The 25,747-nt window shown below is 34.3% G+C and overlaps 1 protein-coding gene across 1 annotated transcript in view; it reads right to left on the bottom strand.

The window, feature by feature from the left end:
* The window catches only part of PALS1 (protein associated with LIN7 1, MAGUK p55 family member), a 74,391-nt gene that overhangs the window by 19,156 nt on the left and 29,488 nt on the right, over window positions 1–25,747 (bottom strand). The window contains exons 3-7 of the mRNA XM_080808420.1: window positions 18,509–18,717; window positions 9,648–9,725; window positions 8,849–8,995; window positions 7,226–7,387; window positions 5,695–5,772 (exon numbers count right to left, since the gene is read on the bottom strand). Coding sequence (XP_080664546.1) covers window positions 5,695–5,772; window positions 7,226–7,387; window positions 8,849–8,995; window positions 9,648–9,725; window positions 18,509–18,717 — 674 coding nt within the window. The remainder of the gene's footprint in view (window positions 1–5,694; window positions 5,773–7,225; window positions 7,388–8,848; window positions 8,996–9,647; window positions 9,726–18,508; window positions 18,718–25,747) is intronic.

Below are 25,747 nucleotides of genomic sequence, written 5' to 3'. Positions count from 1 at the left end.
ATATGGAATTACAGGAATTATTTAAGGTGGTGAAGATATCAGGCTTTTAGAGATCTGTGAAATCAGACTAACTTGGTCACCTGACTGAAGATTTTATCTAGTAACTTTCTGAAAGCAATATCCAGCACATTTTCAAAGTGTTCTGCTGAGATCACCTGCCTAGAATGTTTATCAAAATACTAAATTCTTATGCCACATCTCAAACTTTAGCATTCTGCATTTTAACAAGCTTCCCTGGGTAACAGTTATATACATGCAATTTAAAATGTACCCTAAGGGGTGTGTGGATGCCTCAGTCAGTTGGGTATCTGCCTTTGGTTTGGGTCATGATCCCAAGGTCCTGGAACTGAGCTCCTGCATCAGGCTCCCTGCTCAGCTCTGCTTCTCTCTCCCCCTCTGTCTGCCGCTCCCCCTGCTTGAGCTGTCAAATAAAATCTTCAAAAAAATAAAAAATACAACGTACCTTAAAACCTTAGGAACTGCTACCCTGAGGGAAACTAGACTGCTGTGGAGGCTGTATCTAGGTTTGTGACTTTTGCCAAAGGTCAACAAAATCAGCCAGAGATGCTTTTCTCTCTCCTCTTGCCTAGGTGTTCCCACTGCTTGACTATTCAGACTTAGTTGGTTTGGAATGGGGCCTTTCTCTCTCTGTAGGCTAAGAACAGTACAGAGGAAAAATGCTTTGCTTATATAACAAGTTTATCTAGTGCTGTTTAAAATGTACCCCCTAAAATTAAGAGCAAAATTTATTTCACATCAGAGATGAACCATTTGGTTGAGTTAAAGTCTGAGCAATGCCTTGAGCACAAGCACATGCTCTATGTGACTTCTATCCATATATTCTAACTGATCAATTCTAATTAGTGCTAGAAGTTATTTTCAACTATCTTTCTTCTCCAGCTCTGTTAGTGGCTAATTTAGTTTACCATACAAAAGAAAACAGAGCCCCTCCCCCCCACTTTTTTAAGTGAGAGAGAGGGGCGGAGAGAAGGAGAGAGAGAACCTTAAACAGGCTCCACACCCAGGCTGGAGCCCCATGTGGGGCTCCATCTCATGACCTTAAGATCATGACCTGAGCAGAAATAAAGAGATGGAGCCACCCAGGAGCCCCCAATAGAGCCCTTTTTATTTTATTATTTATTTATTTATTTATTAAGATTTTATTTATTTATTTGACAGAGAGAGAGATCACAGGTAGGCGGAGAGGCAGGCAGAGAGAGAGAAGCAGGCTCCCTGCTGAGTAGAGAGCCCGATGCGGCGCTCGATCCCAGGACCCTGAGATCATGACCTGAGCTGAAGGCAGAGGCTTTAACCCACTGAGCCACCCAGGCGCTCCTAGAGCCCTTTTTAAAATGGGGAGATGACGACCATTATAGAAAACTCCAGGGTTGAACAATGCTGTAGTATCAGTACAATGTATCTGATCAAAACAGTGTTTGCTTTCTACATAAAACAAAATCTTCTAAATTTCAAATAATAGGGTAAAAGGATTGTTTAAATACAATTATCTTCCAGCTTAACATTTTTCTCTTTGCCTTTCATTAGTACCCATAAGCTTGTAAACTATTCACATCTTAAGTCCTAACGATGGGGATATGGTAAAGAGATAATGATTAATCAATTTATTTACATCTTTCCTAAGGGATTCAATGCTCCAAAATAATTTTCCTTTTTAGTTTTTATTTCATTATTTCTTATTATAGACTTATTTATTTTGAATTTTAAATTATTGGTGGGGAGAAAAGAATGAAAGTGTATCTTCCTTTAGCTTGGCCTAAACTTTCATAGTGTAAAATTAAGGATGGCATCAAGAAAAGCCTTTCCGGTGTTAAGTAACAGTTTTCAAAATCCATCTCCAACCTGCGATTGCTCCTCCCAATCCCCACTCAAGAAGGATTATCTTTGGGCGTCTGGCATTGGGCTCCTTGCTCAGCAGCGGGGAGTTTGCTTCTGCCACCCCCCCCCACCCGCTCATGTGCATGCATGCTCTTTCTCTTAAATAGATAAATAAAATCTTAAAAAAAAAAAAAAAAGATTGTTTGCTTCCATTTTTTCACATGGGAAGTTTGGGGTATCAATGGAACATCCAAAAGATACTTAGTAGAAGGCAGACAGAAATATGAACCTTAGGGTAATAGCAACTTAATACAGCAAATGCCCTAACTTGAAAATGGATGTCCATCTAATACACACTGAAATTTTCTGTATTTTTTTGTATCTCTAGTATGTATTCATAAAGTCTTACTGTATAATAAAATTCCAGATCCTCTTCCAAATGAGAAAAAAAATTAAAATGAAAATTAGATAATACATTTTATACCTTTAACAGAATAGTGAATACATTTGACAGCAATGGTTCTCAACTTGTCCTTCCAGCCCAGTTCTCTTTATATAAACTATGAATGTGAACATCCTTAAACAATTATTTTTAAATTTTGCAAATACATCAAGTACATATAAACAGACTGCTCCTCTGACTTGCTCTCCCCACAGTAAATACAACTATAGCCCAGATCTCTCCTTGTAATTCCAGACTGACATATTCTTTTTTTAAAGGTTTATTTATTTTAGAGAGAGAGAGAAAGAGAGTGCATAGGGGCAGGCAGAGAGGGAAAGGGAAGAAGAGACTCTCAAGCAGACTTCCCACAAGCACAAAGCCCTACACGGAGCTGAGACCATGATCTGAGCCGAAACCAAGAGTTGGATGCCCAAATGACTGAGACACCCAGGCACTCCAATATAGTCAGTTCTATGTAGTCAGTATGTCTACCTGAATGCCCCTCAAACCTGGAAAATGGACCTCTTTATTTTTTTCCCCAAATCTGTTTTTCCTTCAGACTTCCCTTTAGTAATAATCAGCACCATTATCTGCCTAGTTAGTTACTCAAGCTTCTTACTTCCTCTTTCCTTTACCCTCCACCTTCATTACAAGGTCCTGCCATCTCTACTACCAGAACACAGCCTGATCCATTTTTTCCACCGATACTATCATCCCAGTTTAAGCCATCATCATACTTTATAATGAATTCAGTTTCCTAAGTCTCCTTGCTTCCATTATTGGCTCTACGAATTCAATTTCTACACAGCCAGAAGTGTTTTTTTTTAAATACAACTGGATCATGATACTATATTTAATAGTCAAATTCTTGTTCACAGGAGATACATGGGAAAAGGCACAGACAGAGACTGAGGCTGCCAGAATTCAGAGACTATTTCCTAATTTTTCTTCTTACAAAGAACTTTAAATAGAAGGAAGGTTGCAGATGCAACATCAACTTCAATATATTCCATAAGGAATAAAGGCAAGATGTGGAATCATGGCCAAAAGATAAAGCGTAACTGTGATGAAATATTGAGGAAAAAAAAATGAAACTGTGTGCTCTTTCAAAGTGTTAAGTTTTTGTAAAAGTTAATAACAGATGCAATACATCAGCCTTCCATGTAACTCAGCATTTTCAAGTCTATAGTTTTTTAATAGCTTTACTGAGAAATAATTCATACATTATAAAAGTCACTATTGTATACAATTAGTTTTTAGTAAATTCAGAGTTGTGCAACCATGAACAATTTTACATTTTTATCACCCCAAAAGAAAACCCCATACTCATCAGGAATCACTCCCATGCTCTCTTAACTCCCTTTCCCTACACCTAAGGAACTACTAGAGACCTTTTGGTCTCTCTGGATTTACTTATCCTGACATTTCATATAAATGAACCAATACATGATATTTTGTGACTGGCTTCTTTCACTGAGCCTAATTTTTTCAAGGTTCATACATGTTGTAGCATATATCAGTACTTTATTTCTTTTGGTTGCCAAATAATATTCCTTTCTATGGATATACCACATTTTACTTTCCAATCGTTAGCTAGCAGATATTCAGGCTGTTTCTACTTTCTGGTTAATAATATAATGCTGCTATGCACACTCATGTATGATTTTTTTGTGAGGATGTAGGTTTTCAATTCTCTTCAATCTCCACCTAGGAATGGAGCTGTTAGGTCCTATAGTAATTAAGTCTGTTACTATAGCTAGTTGAAAAATGTTTAACATAAAAGAGCAATACATATTCTAAAGTTAAAGTTGTGCATACTTTGTTGTTTTTTTTTTTTTTTTAAGATTTTATTTATTTATTTCACAGACAGAGATCACAAGCAGGCAGAGAGGCAGGCAGAGAGGGGGAAGCAGGCGGCCTGCCGAGCAGAAAGCCTGATGCGGGACTCGATCCCAGGATCCTGGGATCATGACCTGAGCCAAAGGCAGAGGCTTAACCCACTGAGCCACCCAGGTGCCCCAAAGTTGTGCATACTTTGTAAAAGTACTTTTCCTCCCTACTCTAAGTATGTTTAAGTTAAATAAACAACCTATAATGACAGAAAATTTTTGACAAGTTAGAAGTCATAAAAATTCTGGAAGAAAAGTATATTCTACTTTTTTACTTTTCAGAGTTCAATAAATTTGAAATATTAATATTTCTTTAAATAAAAACTACTGAATTTACCCTTTACTTGAATGAAAGAAATAATTACAGTGACATTTCTAGGGGCGCCTGCGTGACTCAGTCAGTGAAGCATCTGCCTTCAGCTCAGGTCATGATGGCAGGGTCCTGGGATCAAGCCCCCTGTTGGGCTCCATGCTCAGTGGGTAGTCTTTCCTCCACTCCCCTCCCCCTGCTTGTGTTCTAATAAATAAAAAAAATCTAATAAATAAATAAATAAATAAAATAAAGTGACATTTCTTTTTTTTTTTTTTTAAAGATTTTATTTATTTATTTGACAGACAGATCACAAGTAGGCAGAGAGGCTGGCAGAGAGAGAAGGGAGGAAGCAGGCTCCCCGCTGAGCAGAGAGCCCGATGCAGGGCTCGATCCCAGGACGCCGGGATCATGACCTGAGCCGAAGGCAGCGGCTTTAACCCACTGAGCCACCCAGGCACCCCTAAAGTGACATTTCTAATACTCAAAAAGTAAACACTCATGTGTAAGTTTCTGTGTGGATTTAAGTTTCTGATTCCTTGGTATTTACCTAAATCAGATGAAAACATGTCCACACAAAAATACCTGCACAAGGATGTTTATGGCAGCTTTATTGGTAACTACCAAAACTTGGAAGCAATCGAGATATTTTTTGATAGGTAAGTGGATAAATTATTGTATAGCCAGATAATGGAGTATTATTTGGCACTTAAAAAAAAAAAAAAAAAAAGCTACCAAAAGCTAAGAAAAGACATGGGGGAAACATAAATGCTTACCACTCATGAAAAAAGCCAATCTGGAAAGGCTACATACTATATGATTCCAGCTATATGACATTATGGAAAAGGCAAAATTACAGAGATCAGTGGTTGCCATGGGTTATGGAGGGAAAGGAAGTGATGAATAGGCAGAGCACAGAGGATTTTTAGGGCAAACTATTCTGTATGATACAATGGTGGATACATATAAATTACACATCCGTCAAAACCCAAAGGATGTACAATACCAAGAGTGAATCCTAATGAGAAATAATGAAAGCATCGATTCATTGACGTAGCAAATGATACAAGATGCTGATAATGGAGGCAGTTATGCATATGTGGTAACTTTCTGTTCAATTTTGCTGTGAACCTAAAACTACTCTAAAAAATAAAGTTTATTAATTAAACAGTAGACATCAGACAATAAATAATGAAAATTTAAAAAAAATCACTTACTACTGTTTCCTTGGCAGGAGGAGGCTTGATCTGTTGACTAGGAATCAGAACAAATGTCAGAGTACCATGCATATCAGACTGTAATAGAAAGATGAGGTTATTTTAAAAATCTATCTTTATAAAACGTTCTATGATGTTATGATGAATATTCCTTAAACTTAACTATTCTGGATACCTTAGAAGACTTCTTAAAAAGTTGGTAAAGATGAATGCCATTTCATCAGGGAGCATAAATTAGACTTTCCATGGATTCCATTATAGTAGAGCTACCCAGGAATGTGGCATTCTGTAGTTCTGGTCCACTGGAGAAAGCCACGTAAGCCCAGAAGTCTTTGGTTTTTGTCTTCCATTTAGTGTAAGCTTAGGAAGATTTCACAGTGAAGGTTTGGAAGATACCACAGTGCTGTAACAGTTCTGGGTTATCTACTCTGGCAAACATCAATTTTAATACAGTAGAATTTGAAATAGTAATTGTGACCAGGATTAGAAAAGTGATGCAAATACACAAATACACTCTTACTTCCCAGATACCTGGTCTCTGTCACCCGCTGTTTTTTTAACTGTATAGTGTTACTATAAACTATTATTTCCCAGTACACCACTGACTGACTTGTTCAGATACCTCCAGCCTGAACAGTAATCACAACTTCTAGTCCTGACATTGCAGGGAGTAGTGCTCAAGAGAGACAACAGCCAATAAAATGAGGCCTAAAAACAACTATTGACACTGCTTTACCAAAGCAATGAATGAGGAGAGATGAAAGTAAGGATGTTTTCTAGATTCTTCAACAAACATCAGCAGATAGGAGAGAGTCTACTGTAACACTGATGCTAAGTAAATGAGAATATGAATCTGGTTTGTGGATATATACAAAGTGATCATAAATTGCCCTCAAAGACTAACTTTAAATGGCTTCCTGATTATATTGGCACTGTCCAACAGAAACTTCTACGATGATGGAAATGTTCTATATCTTAATATGGAAGGCATCAGCTACATACTGCTCCTGAATACCTGAAATGCAGCCAGTATGAATGGGGAATAGAATTTTATTTAAATCTTAATAACTAGCACATGTAGTTAGTGGCTATTATATTGGATGGTATACATTAATACCATGCTATTACCTAATATTGTTAAGGAAAGACCAATCAGTTGAAGAAAATACAAAAAAAAATGAACTTAAAAAATGATGAGGGCATGGACTTTGTTTTGTCACTATTTTCCTAGTGGCTAGCATGTAACAGGCACTCAATAAATATATGTTGAAGAATTAGTTATATTAGTGATTTCAGAGGCAAATAAAATATACCTAGAAGTAAGAAAGCTCAAGATAAAAAAATATCAGTGGTAACCACACCAAAATAAAACTCTACTAAAAAATATTGTGGGAATAATTATATCATGTGAATTTTAGGCTAGAAATTGTCTAGTGTTCTTAATAATTTTTTAAATATCGCATTTTTAAGTAAATAACAAAAACCCCTCAGCTTTTAAGAATCTATCGGTCATTCTTCTGTATCAACTTACCAACAAGTCAAAAACCTCATTGACGTCTTTCCCTCGAATTTCAATGCCATTAATTTCCAGAACCTCATCTCCTTCATGTAACAGACCACTCTTCTCTGCAGCACCTCCTTTTACTATCCGACTAATGATGACAGAATCCATTTCATTACGAACTGTAGCACCCTAAAAAAAGCCAGTATCTAATTTTAAAATGTACTTTTTAATTAAACATTTCATTTAAAACTTTTCTATTCAACATTAGCCTTCATTTATCTTGAGAAAAAAACGAACTTTACACAACTAGAGTAAACATGATAAATAGCTTTGAAAGTTGACCATTTTCCTTACAAGAGTTTCTGCTTCTGACACGCTGTTTTCATTTGAATTCTAAAATCAAGCAGACTTTGAAGTATACAACAACAGAGAAATGCACTTACTTAACAATAATGTGAAGACCTAAAATCAAATTTGTTCTATATATGCTGGATGCTATTCAAATAGTTATACTAAGATATAATTAGTGTATATGACATAACTATAAAAGTCCTTTTTAAAAATTCAGAATATGATTAAGGGATGAAAAATCTCATTTATTATTAAATATTAAATATTATAGCAGCACCATTTCAAATTAAAATGTATTAAACATTCACAACTGAAATATACGCATTTAAAAAACTGAAATATGAAACACAGAATAAAGCTTAAAAGTAGACAGAATATGTAAAATTTTTCTCCTAAAGTTTTATTTTAAAATTTTGTCATAACTTTCCCAGTTTGTTTTTTCTGGTGGGGGAAAAAACTAGTTACATAAACTGCCCACAAAATACAGTCCTTATTTTATGTACCAAACTATTCAAGACCTAATTTGAAACATGAAGATTCAAGACTATTTCTCTGAAAATAAAAGAAAGAAAATTAAGGCAACTGCAGCAGACTTAGAAAAGAGACTGAAGAAGTTTTACATATAAAACATTAAAAATGCTGGCTAGCTGAACATAAGGAAAAAATAAAAACATTAAACAAAAACAAAAAAAAAATTTAAAAATTATACAAATATTAACATTAAGGAATACATCTAAGCATATATAAACTATATAAGTAACTGTATTTCAACAGAATTAATGAAATGCAAAGATCAGAATTTCTAATTACTGTTTTTTTTTAAAAGCTGGGAGAATAATGAAGCAGATAACTTGTCCCTTCTTTGTTCCTCAATAATTATTTTACAAGCTATTATTTTCATCAAATTATAGGTAAGAAAAGATGAACAAATTTTTCTCAACTGAATAAGGACATAAAAGAACTCCAGAAAATCAACCTCAGAAAAGAAAACCTAGGGGCGCCTGGGTGACTCAGTCGTTAAGCATCTATCTTTGGCTCAGGTCATGATTCCAGGGTCCTGGGATCGAGCCTGCACCCCAGGTTCCCTGCTGGGCGGGGAATCTGCTTCTCCCTCTCCCACTCCCCCTGCTTGTGTTCCCTCTCTCGTGGGGTCTCTCTCTGTCAAATAAATAAATAAAATCTTTTAAATAAAGAAAAGGAAAGAAAAACTACTAGAAGTGTACAGGGGTCTTCAACTGTCTGCCATACATAAGATCCCTGTGTAGAAAGGATCTCAGATCAGAGATGTGGAGCACTTACCAGTGGAATATCTCGAGCCTTTTCTATACGAACTATTTTTACAGTTTCTCCTCCATACTGGCCAATGCTTTCATAAACTCTCTCATCTGTAAAGGGTTCTAGCTGCATTTCCTGCTCAGCAACCTTATCGTGGGCCAGTAAAAGCGCCTGTTTCAAAGAAATACACAGCATTTGAAGTAGCAGTATGATTTATTTCTGTAGAGAGAATTTAATCTAATCACGCAGACTAATATTCTAAGCCTTAGAAGATAATTATTTAATTACATTATATGCAATATATGTAATATATATATTATTACACATATATATGTAATATATACACATTATATAATTATATATACAAAAAATAATTATTTGTATATTCAGATCTGCTTCTAAATTTTCTAATTGAAGTACAGATGCAACCCAGTAGCTCTTATAGCTATTAAAAAAATATGTTACATATAGCAAGGTAACTCTGGGATGGGTTTTGAAAGTCTAAATGCTTATTAAACTTCATAATAACAAAATCAATTTAAAGGCCCAACATGGAAAATATAACCAAAAAAGGGAAGAATTTCTGTATAGAAAATAAAATTATTTCAAAACTAATGTGATTAATTTTAAATATAAAGGTATATAATCAAAAAATAATGTGTGTGTATACATATTTATTCCAACACAGTAATTATTTTGCAGTGTGAGTTATAAACCAAACAGGCTGCAGAGGTAATGTCTGAGGTCTCTTCAAGCCCCAGGAGACTTATCAGAGACTTTGAATACTGGAAAAATCACATATATCACTCTGTTCATGTTCTACCTGAATATGTGGCGCACTCAGCAAAGCAGTTAATTCTTGTCCTTCCTTCTGGTGTACTGCCTTCAAAACAGTTTGTACCTAAGAAACATACGATTATTTTTCCTAGATTATAAGAAGTATCACCAACATCTACACAGGTATATTTAAAAAGGTACAATTTAAACTTGTAAGAAACTATTTGTAAAAAGAAAGGCACTACAAAGAATTGTAAGAGAAAAAAGGAATGTGTTTCTTCTCACACAGTTTTCAACCTTGTTATCATTGTTAACAGCATTATTTAAAAAACACATTAGACTAGATTTTGGTATTTACAACTATGAATGACCTACTTGCTTCTTGAAAGGTTTTCTAGCATACTACAAAATAGACTAATAATGATTACATAAGGGAAGAAAAACTACTCTAACAGTTAATGGTTATAGTTTTAAAATCATATGTTTAGGGGTGCCTAAGTGGCTCAGTGGGTTAAGCCGCTGCCTTCAGCTTGGGTCATGATCTCAGGGTCCTGGGATCAAGCCCCATATCAGGCTCTCTGCTCAGCGGGAAGCCTGCTTCCCCCTCTATCTCTGCCTGCCTCTCTGCCTTCTTGTGATCTCTCTGTCAAATAAATAAATAAAATCTTTAAAAAAAATAAAATAAAATCATATGTTTATACAATTATATCTTAAATCAGAGATGACACTTTAAAGCATCACAGACTAATGAGATAAACTTACATGAGAGTAATCGAACAACTACCATGCCACAGGCGCTGGTAATTACATTAAAAAATCTGAGGTTGAGCAATTCTTGTATTCCTAGGATGAATGCCACTTGATTATGATGAATTTCTTTTAGCCTTTATTCCCTTATCTGTAGAATGACACCTACCATTCAAGGTTCTTAAAAGATTCAGATAATCCATATAAACTGCTTAGCATGGTACCTAGGCACACAATAAATTACTACCTTAATATATTTCTAGATGTGAGTTATTCATAGTCACATTCATTCTAAGATTTCTATGTTAATGTGCCTAAACTGGATCGGCCTCTACTTGTTGAGTGCAGTTATGTACACTGGTTTACAAAACTATTGTCTGGTTTTAGGATCTAGACTGTACTATCCTAGTACATTGGGGTGGGAAATAGTCTGTTTTAAAACGGTTTAACACAAGAATTATATGTTCTTTAATGTTCTGATAGAGCTTGTACATAAAATCATCTAGGCATGGTAGAGTTTTTAAGGGTGGATTTCCTAATGTTACTGGAATTTTTTCCTTTATAGTAACTTGTCAAAGGTTTTTCTACTTTCTTATACTTTTCAAAAACCCAGCTTCTAAGTTTAAATCTGTTGTTCTTTCCATTTAAATAATCCAATTCCTTTCCTCTGCTTTAGTTTATTCCTTTCTTAAATTTCTAATCATTTAGGCTGGATATTCTGTTCACTTAAAATTTTATTTACTTAATAATTTAGAAAGAATGCTAGTGGGGAGAGGGGTGGGGGGAGGGAGAGAAAGAATCTCAAGCAGATGCCTCACTGAGCTTGGAGCCCAATGCAAGGCTCCATCCCACCCAGGTCAGATCATGACCTGAGCCAAAATCAAGAGTTGGATGCTTAACTGAGCCACCCAGGCACCCCCAGTTCATTTATTTTCAATCTTCTTTCTTTTACCACAAATATTTAAAGGTACAAATTTTGCTTTGTGGACTACTCTTCCCCAAATATGATTCTATATATGTTCTCTGTGTCAATACCACTTAATTACCCACCAAAAAGAGTGCTTTGCAATAATTCAGCTAACAAAACCAAAATTATCACCATTTATTAAAACATATAAATTCATATATAGTGTTTTTTATGTAAGTAACTCATGATTAAAACAGTAATTCTCCAATACTTCTTCTGGCTATTTTAAATCATTTTACTAGTAATTCCCCTATCAAACCTAAGTGATGATTATTTGGGGATTACCTAATTTGAGCACAAGTGGATCAAAGCAATGACAGTTCCCAAACAAGCCTGTTTCTTGTTTTGGTTCCTAGACAAACATGTTTCTAATTGTAGAGTTCTGTATGTATAAACAGGATAGCTAGCATAGCAATTATTATCTTCTTCAAGAATTCTATTAAAACCTTACTAATGGACTAGTGCAGTAATCCAAAACTGTGGGCAATTAAATGTTGCTTTTTCAGATAAGGTGTCTTTCTTTTTAAAATATACCAAATCTAGGCTAATTTAAAATGAACTTTATAGGGGTGCCTGCGTGGCTCTGTTGTTAAGCGTCTGCCTTTGGCTCAGGTCATGATCCCAGGGTCCTGGGATCAAACCCCACATCAGGCTCCATGCTCTGTGAGCCAGAACCTCCTCCTCTCCCTGCAGCAACCCCTGTTGTGCACACGTTCTCTCTGTCAAATTCATAAATAAAATCTTAAATAAAATAAAATAAACTTTATAGTCCCTGATCCTGAACTTTTGATAGCTAGATAAAGTAATTCTGAGGGGAAAGAAAATTCTGGATTAAAAATGTACTAAGGGTACACAGTGTGTACCAAATCAACTCAATAATAATTTTGTATACATTTTTTTCCTTTTCCTTTTAAATCCCTTCCCAAACATCTCTAAGATCTTCCCTTCTACAGAAATGTAGAGCTCCTCTTAAGTGTTTATTTATTTCCTTTCCCTATTAGTCCAGATGCTACCTATTTTAGTATCCTCACATATCATCAGCTACTTCTACAAAGGGCTAAGGAATTAAAAGGCTATTCTTATATTGTACTGCTTCCTTTCCATTGGCCTATAAAAATGCTCTAATCTCTTACCTTTAAAAAGAAAATACAAAAAAAAAAAATACTCTTGGGACACCTGGGGGGCTCAATCGGTTAAGTGTCTGCCTTCCGCTCAGGTCATGATCCTGGGGTCCTGGGACTGAGCCCCACATTGGGCTCCCTGTTCAGTGGGGGCCTGCTTCTCCCACTCCTCCCCGCTTGTGCTCTTTGTCTCTCTCTCTCTCTCTCTCAAATAAATTAAATCTTTAGGAAAAAAAAAGAAAGAAAGGAAATACTCTCCTGAGCTAATACCCTTTTCCAATTACACCATTTTTCTCTATTTCTTTCAGAGCCAAGATCTTTTTTTCTTTAAGAAAAAATTTTATTTAAATTCAATTCATTAACACATAGTGTATTATTAGTTTCTGGGGTAGAGTTCAGTGATTCATTAGTTGTATATAACACCCAGCGCTCATTACATCACGTACCCTCCTTAATGCCCATCACCCCGGTACCCTACTGATTCGCCCCCACCCTTGTTTTTCATTTTTAAACTAATTTTTTAAATTATAGAAATGGTATATGTTAAATGTGAAAAACTGGAAAATAGTTAATCAAAAACAAGGAAATAAAAGTCATTACAACCCTCAAACCCAGAGAGACTCATTTGGTATATATCCCCCTATACTATCCTTATCCTTGTTTTTACCAAAATTCACCACAAGATATATATCTGACAAAAGGACCTGTAACTAGAATACATTAAGAACTCTTACAACTCCATTAAGACCAAGAATCTAACTTTTTAAATGGGAAAAAATCTGACAAACTATGTTACAAAAGAAGATAGGGCAAAAGCCTATGAAAAATGCTCAATATATGTGAATACAAACTAAAATGATATACCATTACCCATCCACAAGAATGATAAATAGGAAATTGAACTCAAACATCCATTAATAGGTGAGTGGTTAAACAAACCATGGGATACTTATATAACAGAATGCTACTTACTCAGCAAGAAGTTACAAAATCTGATACATGTGACACACGGATGAATTTGAAAAAGTCAGACATAAAAGACTACATATTATCTTATTCCATTTACATGAAATGCTCAGAAAAGGCAAATTTGTAAAAACAGAAAACAAATCAGTGAAGGCCTAGGGCCTGGGGAGTGGGAGGGAGGTGGTTATTATTTGTAAAGGGCCACGAGGGAGCTTAGTGGAATCATGAATGTTTCTATAATCTGATTGCTGACAGACTGATAACACAGGTGTATATGTCAAAACATACTGAACTATTCAATCAAGGCACCCATTTTAAGCATATGTAAATTGTATCAATAAAGTTGGTTACCAAAAAAAATATGCCCGTAACCCCAAAACTATGGGAAAATCTGTTTATTCATTACACTTCCTTTTATTGAAAGGAGATCATGCTATTTACACAATTCTGTAAATCCTTTGATATTAATTTAAAAAATATTTTATTTTTCCCTGTCATTAAATATCCTTTTCAATTCTCTAACAGAAATATAAACATTTGAGTCTTGTTGGCTGTCATTTATAGGATCAAGTCTAAGTTCCTTAGCATCATCTGATTTCTGCTTCTTTTCCAGTCCTATCACCTGGCATTCCTCATGCCTTAACCTTTTTGGCCCAGCCAGCCCTAAACTATTTGTCGTTCTCTGCATGCATCATGCTGTCTTCCTATGATGATTATGAATGCTCCCTATGATGTAGCTCTCCCAGCTACCTGAATTGTCTTATCCTATTTGCTTAGATAACATGTATACTCAGTAAGTTTGAACACATTTAAAATTATTGATGGGACTAGACTGAGCTCATTGAAGATGGAACTTACCATTTTCAGCTTTGTTATTTGGCTATTTGCAGAATGCCTGGCAAACAGCACTCAATGTTTGATGAACTCAATCAGAGAGAGGGCAGGAAGTCATCCTTGATGCCCCCTTTACGTTTATCCTCCATACAGGAACAATATGTCCAATACTATTAGTCTTCTACTTAAGTATTTCTTCACTTCTTATTCAACTGCTATTCAAAATCTTACATCTGGACAATTACAACAGCCTCCATACTTTATGCCTCCATTCTTGACCTCACATAACTTATAAATTTCTTGCTTTTAACTTTTCTTTATAGTGACTTTTTCTTATTTAATTTGGGAAACACACAAACATCAAAATAGAAAATTACCTATCTATCCACCACCTGAAGATAGCTTTCTGAATAATTTATTTCTTCCAACATTTCTGACATGCATGTTTGAATAGGTTATGTTTGCATGCGTACAAATTATATCCATATTTTAACAGGCTTCATGTTAAATACCAAATAAACCAAGCTTTTTCTACCTCAAAGTAATTCAGTCTATTCAAATTAGAAACAACTTCATAGGTTTGCTGTTCTTCCACAACTTTATATTTCATTACTTCTTCCTGTTTTACTGCACTAGCTAGTGCCTCTAGAGAGTGTTGAATAGTAGAGATGAGGGTCATAGACTGCCTTATTCCAGGCTTAAAAAGCAGTATGTTGGGTATTTCACCATTACGCAGGATGCTCCCTGCTGATAACTGATATTATTTTTTTTATTAAGTTAACACAATATGCCTGGCTTTCTAAGAATTTTCATCATCAAAGGAAAGGTACTAAATTTTTTTCAGGTATCTTTTCTACATCAAGTTGATCATATGGTTTTCTCCTTTCATCTATTCATGTAAATTAATTATTTAAAAATATTTAGCTATATAGATCCATCATAAGTTAAATTTAAACTTATTAATATGGCTTATCCAGCCTTCAGGATATGGACTCTAACTTTTAAGATTATATTCTACCCTTTACTCATTGTTGAAGAAATATGCCAGACTTCCTCAGTCACTATGGTCTTCGAACCCAATGGAATGGCTTTTCCTCTTTCCTAGACTTCCTAATTACTAATCATCCTTCAAGATTCAGCAAATTAAATTTCCTTCTACATTTCTTTTCTTCCATCCTCTCCCCTTAAATCAGGTACACCTATCTCATGTTCTTGGTACCTTACAAATACTGCCATCATAGTACTTCTCATCAGACTGTAATATTTTATTCATTGTTCTTCCTCAGTAAGACTCAACTTTCACTGGTCGATGGACACCTGTGTTGACTCCAGTTATTATGTAAATGCTATAACCAGTATTTGTACTTAGTCTTTGTATTGATATGTTTTTATTTCTCTCAGGTACATACCCAAAATGGAACTGCTGGGTCATAACATATAAGTATGTTAAGTTTTAGTTTGCCAAACACTTTCCACAGTGGCAGTACCAATTTATACTCTACTAGTAACGTGTAAGAGTTTCAACTGTTTCGGAAGTTCACCAATATTTGATATTGTCAGTCCCTTTTTAAAATTTTAGTCATTTTGGTCTATGCAGTGGTATCTCATTTTGTTTTAATTTGCATTTCTGTTAGCTAATGGTCTGAACACCTTTTCATACTTATTCACTATCTGGATTTTCTCTTTTTTGTGAGTGTCTCTTTAAGTCCTTTGCCTATTAAAAAAAAACTGAATAGTCTTTTTCTTATTAATTCGTAAGAGTTCTTTTGGATTCAAGTTTTTGTTACATATATATGTATTTATATGCAAATATACCTCAATATCTCAAAAATCAACTAATAAAATAAAATACTATTTTGTAGTCTGCTGGCTTACATTTTTACTGAATAAGCACAAGTTCATTAAATGAAATCCAAGTTTTCAGGCTTTTCTTGATAAAAGCACTTCAGTGACAAAAAAAACCTTGATTTGTGATTATTTATATTCTAGATTGTCAAAGATTAAACCTGGATCTCAATATAAGAAGTTTTCATAGGCATTATTATCTATTACATAATACCTACTGTTTAACCCAAAAACTATAAAAATACTATTTAAAAAAGCTATAAAAACAAAGAATACATCCTAATGTTTTAGGACATTCTTTTGCTAAATTTCTAGGTTTCTTTTTTTTTGTCCTGTTTTACTTCAATTTTCATTTAAAAATGATACAACTGATGCATAAGGTAATTTCTTCAGTGCATATTAAAATGGCTGGAATTATAAAAACTAAAAAAGCAAAACAGTAGGCACTGGGCAGATGAGCAGCCTAGTCTTAAGCCATTCTCAAAATATCACCTGACCTCACTTATCAATATTCAGCAATATAAAACAAAAGAATTGAATTAGGTGATTGCTAACATTTTTCCAGCTGTAAAATAAAGGCAATGAATCCATTTAAAAAATTTTAAAAAGAATTTTGTCATCAGATTTAACTCCGCTAAAATGAAATGAGTATACACTTTTCTTAAGTGTTATGCACTGTTAAGTTAGGGCTGCCACACAGTTGTGCAGGCACAGCTACAGGGGAAGCTATTCACACAGCAGCATAATCACATACACTGTGGCCCAGAATAGGTCCCTCAGTTTGTACTCATTTGAGAGCAGTCTCAGCCCAAGGTGACTATCAGCCACATATCCAACCACCATCAAAGCAACACAATTCTTGAGTATTACTGAAGATATTTTTAAGGATATGAGAGAAAATGTTCAGAAAGTCTCTTTATGGTACTTTTAAAATTGTGAACCATGTAGACATGTTGACTATCCTAAAACTAATTTTCAAATTAATTTTTTAAGTTCTTTTCAAGAAAACTTTTCCTTCTTTCCCAAAGCATGTAACTCTTTAAGCCACTTGTAGGTCTTTGCACTCAACTCCTAAAACTTTTTAAGCTATATTGCCTCTCTTATGCTTTTTCTTTTCACCCTTTCTGTTGTCTGTGCCACTTTCTTTAATTGGAGCAATTTTTGTCTCTCTTATCTCATTCTCTTTCCCACCCATTGCTCTATTCAACAAAACAAAGGCCCAGTTAGACAAAGACAGGTAAGAAAATGATTATAATTATTATGCATCCCTCCTTATCCTACACAATAAAAGTTACCTGTATTTGTGAATAAATAAATAAAAGTAATGTTGATTATTTTCATTTCTATAAGGAAAGCCATTTTCGGAAAAAAAACATTTCAACTATGATAAGTAAAACCACAGGAATAATTTTTTGAAAAATTTTGCATATTTAATTTCAATAATGAAAGATGAGCACAAAGAATGGGTTTCAACTAGCTCTTTTAAATTCTAGTGGATAGAAAATCTCCTCTCTAGAATATCCTGGGTAACATCAGACTTCTCTCAGCCACTCTTGCACGTAGGATTTTTGTCCATTGTACGTACCTAAAGAAAATGCATTCTGTGCTTATCTGAAAAAATGCCTCCTAAGATATTTTAAAGGCCTGTAGGTCTCAAAGTCCTACCCTTCCCCATAGCCCATTTTCTGTCTTGTGTCTGGGTTCAATGAAATAGATTTATTTGATGGGCTTCCAGCATTTTTAGTTTTTATAATATCAAAGTAACTTAAAATCCTATAATGATAGAATTCCATCCCCCAAAACAGAAGATGGCTTATTTATATCTTTTTAAAACCCTCAATTTAAAAGACATTTGCAGAATACATTAGACCTGAATACCAACATCAACAAGCAGCAGAAACTAGAACTTCAAAGTCAGAATGTTAATGAGAGAAACTCTCACCATACATTAAAATTTAATTTTTTGGAATTCTATAGAGTTTGTATAAAGGAAAAACTTCAAAATATTTACAAGCAACAAATTTTAGAAGTTATACATTTATGACACTGTTTATCAGATATAAATTAATCTCATCAGTACTCATCTCAGTTTATAATGTATAATGCTTAAAATAAAACTATACACTTATAAAAGGACTAAAAAATTTCCCTTTAGTAAGTTAGACAAATATTTACCTCACTATGCAAACATGTAATTTTATATATAGAACAAACACTTCTCATGAAACAGGGCTCTGATTTTGAAGTATATATTTTTTCAGGATAAAATTCATATAGCAAATTCCTAACAAAATAAGTTATTAAAATGAGCTCAATAGTAATTAATTCAAACAAGACTTACATTCATATCAGTATTTTCCAATAATACTCCCTTACTATCACTAACAATTAGCTTGTATATTTCAAGCAGATGTTCAGAATACATACCTCTTGTGCAAGATCTTGTGCACTGGAGATAAGAGGAAAAGGAGGACTGGCCTTGTTCATGTGTACTGTAACAGCGTTGTGTATCTTAAATGCATTCTGGAAATCTTTATTTTGTACAAGTTGTAAAAGCAGTGAGATATCCTCCTGGCTCTGAGAATCTACCAAAGTATGTTGGATATGTTTAAGTGAAGAAAACAAGTCTTCCACTTCTAGTAGGAGAAGGAAAAGGTATCCAAAAATTAATTGTTTGTGTCTTAATTCAACATGTGTTTTAAGATAAACTTTCTTGAAGCATCAAGTTTTCCCCCAAAACTCTTGCATATATTTTTGAGAATTAAATCACTATCATTTTATGTATTTTTAAGTAACTCAAAAAATTATACAAAATAGAATAACATTTTTTCCAAGCATTTGAAGTACAAAATACATACTCACTATAAAAATGAGGATTGCAGAAATAAATTTAAAACCACCAACAGTCCAATCACCTAGAAACAACTTTTTTAAAAAAATATCTTTGGGTATTTGCTTTTTTCATTTAACAGTTTAATAATTTTCCCACATTACCAAGTACTCTTTTTAAAACATTAGATATAATGTTTTATACTCTGTTGCATGGCTAAACCATATTTTAAATTACCATTACATTAAAGTTGAGCATTCAGGTTACTTCCCTCTAATTTTTTGCTACTATAAATAACAAGCATTTCAATACATAATGATCATAGCTGAATAAAAATTTGAGAGTCTGAAGTTTTCTTAAAATAACTCCTAGAAATAGAATTTTTAAGTAAGATTCTGACATTTTAAAAACCAAACAGCTTTCCAGAGAAGTTTTACTAATTTACATCCCATTAGCAATATTTTCAACAATATTCAACATTACAGATCTATAAAACAAATTTATTTAACGGAGAGGGTGAGGTTTAGTCATATTTACCAGGCACTTCTTTGTGGTCCATAAAACTCTTGTGAACTTGTGAGTCTCGTAAAATTATATTGAAAGTTGTGGGCATGTATATGTGTGGTACATGCCTGTTAGTGTGCCTATGCAGCAAATGCATTTTTCCGGGACAGTGTTATCCCAAAATGGTTAAGAGCCACAGGTTGCTTCTTCCCCACCCAACAGGTAGATGTGTGCATGTGTGTATACACTTTGTTACATTTGTCAGAAACAGTCTGTCAGTTTTTTCATGTATCTGTTAACTATACTTATGGTAGCTTTTATTATAGAAGTTTTCAACTCTTATATGTAAAGAATGATCCACCTTTTCCTGTGTGATTTCTTTCACTGTTTCGGTGCTTATAAACTCCTCCTGCTAGGTCATTAAATATTTGCCTACATTTTTTTTTTTTTTGGCTTCTTACAGCTTTTACTTCATAATTAACTTTAATCCATCTAGAATTTACTTTGGTACAGATTTGAGGGGAAACTTTAACTTCATTTCTTTTCTTCCAAGTGATTAACAATTATTCTAACACCACTTATTGAGTAATTCTTAACTGTTTCACCGATTCATGATACCACCAAATTCTTACATATAACAGGGTCTGTTTCTAGTCCATTGGTCTATCAAAACCACAATGTCTTATTATAGTAGCATTACAGTCTTTCCTCATATTGGTATGACAAGTACTTGGCTCATTACTCTTTCAAAAATGTCTTGACTATTCAAAATGAGTAACAGAATAATTTTTTCAAGGTACTACCCACACTCTCCCATTCCTCCAAAAAGAAAAGTCTATTGAGATTCTGACTGAAATTAAACCTGTATGAGTCTGGGAAAAACTTACAGTGGGCACTACTGTCTTATACACAGTCACATGGAAAAAACCCTCTCACCTTAAATCTTTTTGTTAGTTTTCTTCATACAGTTTGCAGAAAAGCTACTGATTCTTATACATGTATCTTAAATACTACAGACTTGAATAGTTCTTCAGTTGATTCTTGAGGTTCCTTACCCTTTTCCTCCCAAATCAAAACAGATTTAGTCCCTATAAAATACACAGATATGCTCTTCAGTAATTTAAAAAGCAGCAAATAACTAGGGGGAAAAACTGGAAAGTCAAAACTGTCAATCATGTGACCGAGAGCTAAATAAACCTTGAGAAATAGCTAGAATTTAACCAGAAGCTAAGATAATATCTAGAACACTAGACAGAAAGAATACAGATAGGGAAAACTGGGAGATGTTTGTCAGAGTACAAACTGTTGCTTTTAAGATAAGTTATGAGGATCTATATGATCACTATAGTCAATAATACTGCATTGTGTGCCTGAATTTTGCTGAGAGTAGATCTTAAGCATTCCCATACTACACACAAACACAGTAACTGAAGTTATGGATGTGTTAATTAACTTAATTGTGCTAGATATCTCACAATGTATACATCAAATTATATTGTACACTTTAAATACATATAATTTTATTTGTCAAATATGATGTAGTAAACCTGGGAGGAAAAAAAGAATATGGAACATCAGATTCCATCAAATTCAAAGAGGTTAGCACAGAATTACCTAAGTGTATAAAGAATTCCTAAGAGTATAAAGAATTCAATGGGCTTAGAGTATCTTTAGAGCAAAAAAGGAAAACATTTAAAAATCTTAAAAGGAAAAAGAACCACAAGATCAACGAAATAGTTAAGGCAGTAATTGTCTACAATTACTATCTTAGAGTATCAATTACTATCTTAGAGGACTATCTTAGACTTCACTGGGTGGATAATGAGATTCCTGTTTAAAATTTCAGTAATCGTTTAAAAGAGCTCAGACTGGTTGTCAGGGTAATGAGAAAAACCAAGGGCTTCAGATCTCACTACTGACTGTAACCAATAAGCAACTTTAGTCAGCCCAAAATATAACCATCTCTCTATTGTCTCTTCAACCCCAAGAACATTGAAACTTTTAAAGGAAAGGAACTTCTGTGTTAATCTCTTCTGGTACCAAAGTCACCCAAAAGGACACTGTGATACCAACATTGTTTAAAAAAAAAAAAAAAAAAAAAGCTGTGTTTTTTTTGTGTGTGTGTTGTTTTTTTTAAAGAGTACCGAAGTTCCCCTTTATGTTTTTTTTTTAAAGATTTTATTTATTTGACAGGGAGAGATCACAACTAGGCAGAGAGGCGGGGGTGGGGGGAAGCAGGCTCCCTGCTGAGCAGAGAGCCTGATGCGGGGCTCGATCCCAGGACCCTGGGATCATGACCTGAGCCGAAGGCAGAGGCTTTAACCCACTGAGCCACCCAGGCGCCCCAAAAAGCTGTTGTTTTATCTTCCAGCTATAATTACTGGTGTTAATTTGTTATACCATACAGTCTTTCAAACTTTTTTTTAAAAAAATACTGATTTAACTACATAGGTCACATGGTAAATGTTTTGCAATCCGTTATTTTCCATTTCTTTAGAACAAACACCCAAAATTATGGATCAGATAATAAAAACATTTAAAACTTTGATACATATTCACAGATTGCCCTCCAGACTGCTACTAACTCATACTCCTACCAGTAATGAACTTGAGCGCCTGCTCCTACAAACAGGCCAAATTAAGGATTATTAATTTTTCCATTGTTTGTGATCTGGTTAGGAAAAAAAAATGTTTCCTTGAATAATAGTGAGGTTAAATATATTTCCACAAGGTTAGCAGTCATTCGTATTTCTTCTTTCATCTACTTTCTAATTATCTTTTGCCTGTTTTTCTATTAGTTTTCTTTCTTTTTTTTCTTAATGACCGGAATTATACTGATTATATAAATATCCCTGAAGTCTTATGCAGAACATACTGAATGTAACTACCTTTTCTTTGCTTTATCAGAGCAATGATTTTTTAATTTTATTTTTTATTTTTTAAATATTTTATTTATTTATTTGACACAGAGAGAGATCACAAGCAGGCAGAGAGGCAGGCAGAGAGAAAGAGAGGGAAGCAGGCTCCCTGCTGAGCAGAGAGCCCGATGTGGGGCTTGATCCTAGCACCCTAGGATCATGACCTGAGCCAAACGAAGGCAGAGGCTTAACCCACTGAGCCACCCAGGCGCCCCGGAGCAGTGATTTTTTTAATTGAGGATATTTATGAGAATAAGAGAATTTGCAAAGATACGTCTTGAGTTCTACCTCAAATACAATCAGAATCTCCTGTGTTTTCCTGAATGATATGTCATTAAATATAAATATGATGTATTGATTTAAGTTTATTATAATGTACCCTTCTGGTTAAGAACCACTAACTTAAAGGCTTTATTACATCAGTTACTATAATATTTTAAGACATGATATACTTAAGACGAAGGTAATCAAACCTATTTTCTTCTATACTAAATGACTGCTATATTGAGTTTTTGTGTCTGTTTTTTATAGTTACTCTAGTTCCTTGTTGGCAAATACTTTTTGTTGCCCTTTTTTGCTCTGTGGTAAGCACAGCATATAATTCTCATATTTAGAATATTTTAAGTATAAAATAAGATAGTGTAGTCATATGTCATAGAGAAAAACTAGGAAAAGAAAGGAAGAGTAACTCAAACTAGGAACGACTTAATGAGAGATGCAACTTGAGATCAATGACCTTATTTCAGATCAATTCATAGTTCAGACACTGCTCAGATAGGAAATAGGAAATTCTGTTGTTAGTCCAAAAACGGACAGTGTAAGGGAATGCAGGTTCCAGAGAAAGATGAAATCTGGCTATTTGTGCATACTGAATTCTAAAGCCACAAAGACCATGGAGCAGTTTAAAATTCAGGAGGAAAAAAAACGAACAACTCCAGGCCAAACTGGAAATGTTTTTCACTCAGTAGGTCAGGGAATAAGATCAGATCTACTGGAACAGGAAAGCTGTAATGCATAATAATACAAAAGAGTCCCAAATAGGCTAATGACCTAGTATCTACCTACATAAGAAATGCATTGTGGGAAACCTAAGGACCTTGCAAATGCCAGAAATAAAAAAAGATGTTCAAGATCATTAGGTTAACAACAAGACCAATTTAAACATTTTTTCCAACTTTTACATTCTTTTTCACCTCTTTAAGTCCTAGTCACATTTTTGTTGTTTAATTAGTAAAATTTTCCAATGAAATTATCTTTCTTAGGAATTGTCTTTAGACTTATTACATCAATCAATATTATCAGACTGAATTGAGATCACTTGTACTTAAGCTCAGCTTTTAAAATTAAACACTGCCAACCATTTTTGAAAAACTACAAATATATATTTGGCCCAAAATACATTTTAGTCACTGCCATTACTAAATAATAAGATACAGAATATCATATCATATGAGTATGTGGGATTTTATTTAATCCTCATAAAAACCCTGACAAACATTTCCCAATTTAAAAAACAATCTCAAACCCTCCAAACTAGAGACAAACATAATTCAGATCAAATCTCTGGAGAAAATTAAGCCATAAACAAAAAATGGCACCCGGATGAAGAATCCACTTCTTCAAACTTTTAAGGCAATGATTTTCTGCCACACGAAGGGAATAAAGAAGATAAACTCCCTCCCCCGCCCCACCCCAATTCTAGGGCTTGCTTATGTTGTTTATCTGTTTGGAAAAGCTGTCCCGAGATGTCTTTTGCCCAGTACAGCAGCATGTAATGTACACAGGTCAGTATTCAGAGGAGCTTATTCCTTCTAGCTATCTTACCACATATCTTTAGAAGGAATTTTCTCTAGCTGTTTGTGCATCTTCATACATATAATGCATATAATCCATGTGTTTTAGTCACCCTGCAAATGCTACTTTTATAATACCATGCAGGAAAGCTGCTCAAAGTACTCTCATCCTTCAGATTCAAATGTTTTCATTAAAAATGTTTGGTGAACAAGTAGAAAAGATTAAGTTAGCAGACACTCAGTGAATTTTTAAAACTTCATTAAATATATGTAGATTGATTGGAAGATAAGGACTAAACTGTATGTAGTTGAAACAAATGAGTATTCAAAGAGAAAATACAAAATACTAAGTGATACAAACACTCTGATGAAATTAGTGTTTTCTTAAAAGCCTTTTAAAAAAAGGCTTATCAATTTAAAAGACATTAAAAATGATGCTGCCTCTGTCCAATAAGTTTTAAAATCACACAGAAAGCAACAGACACATACAGCATTAGTCTTAAAATACTGATCATGATAAATGAAATGAGTTCAGTCTTTACTCAGTTCTTTACTAGAAAATTCTCAATGGGTCTTTTCTTTGATATTAAAGTTGATGTCTAATGAAAAATTACTGTGAGTAACACCAACGCAGGGATTTCTCACTTTGACACACATTCTCATTCACATTTCAAAAAGTTTCATATAAAATTCTTAATTTCAAAGGTCAGAATATTTAGTTATAGGTTAAAAAACCCTTAGGGCCTATATGGTAAATCTTTTTTTTTTTTAAGATTTTATTTATTTGAAAGAGAGAAAGAGACAGAGAGAGTGAGCTCAAGTGTGAGGAGGTGCAGAGGAAAAGGGACAAGCAGGCTCTGCTGAGTGGGGAGCCTGATGTGGAGCTCGAACCCAGAACCCTGAAATCATGACCAGAGCTGAAGTCAGATGCTTAACCAACTGAGCCACCCAGGCACCCTTATATTGTACATCTTTAAAAGCACTTTACAAATAATCATTATTCAAGAACAGTTATTTTTGTAGACACTTAAAGAAATGTTCCATTGCCTGATGCAGGTTATATTTGTTCACTTACAACAAATGAAACATTCTGTACAATTCCAGAAGGCATTTTTAAAAATTCAATCAGATACAACTAAATCAGTTCTGTCAAATACACACCCTCTTCTGTAACTAACAATGAAGATACACAATAAGGAGAGGACAGAATCCAGAGAATACAGACTCCTTTCCTCACTCCCATAAGCAGAGACACAACAGGGGAAACAAAAGGATAAACAGCGAGATGGACAGAAAAATAGAAAGATATAAGGAGAATCACAGGGCTAGTGAGAAAGAATGACACAGTGCAGAGAGGGAAGTGGACAAAGAAGGGAGTAATGCAGCAGAGACATAACCATAGTAAGGCAGGAGAGAGGGAGGACAGAAAAGGGGACACGGCAGAGGAGAAGGCAAAGGCAAGTACAGCAAATGTGGCTTTGATAATAAATTCTAGTCTGTTACAGCTTCCCTACAAGAAAGTTCTTTAGCTCTAGTTTAAATTCTTTGTCGCACAGTTAGATCTATTTCCTCTTACTTGATGCTCAGTAGAAATTATTTTAAGTTCCTATCATCTTCTCTA

The sequence above is a fragment of the Martes martes genome (assembly GCF_963455335.1).
Source record: "Martes martes genome assembly, chromosome: 7".
Classification (NCBI taxonomy): domain Eukaryota; kingdom Metazoa; phylum Chordata; class Mammalia; order Carnivora; family Mustelidae; genus Martes; species Martes martes.
The sequence above is the reverse complement of the archived record's forward strand: the minus strand, read 5'-3'. Positions and strand labels throughout refer to the sequence as shown.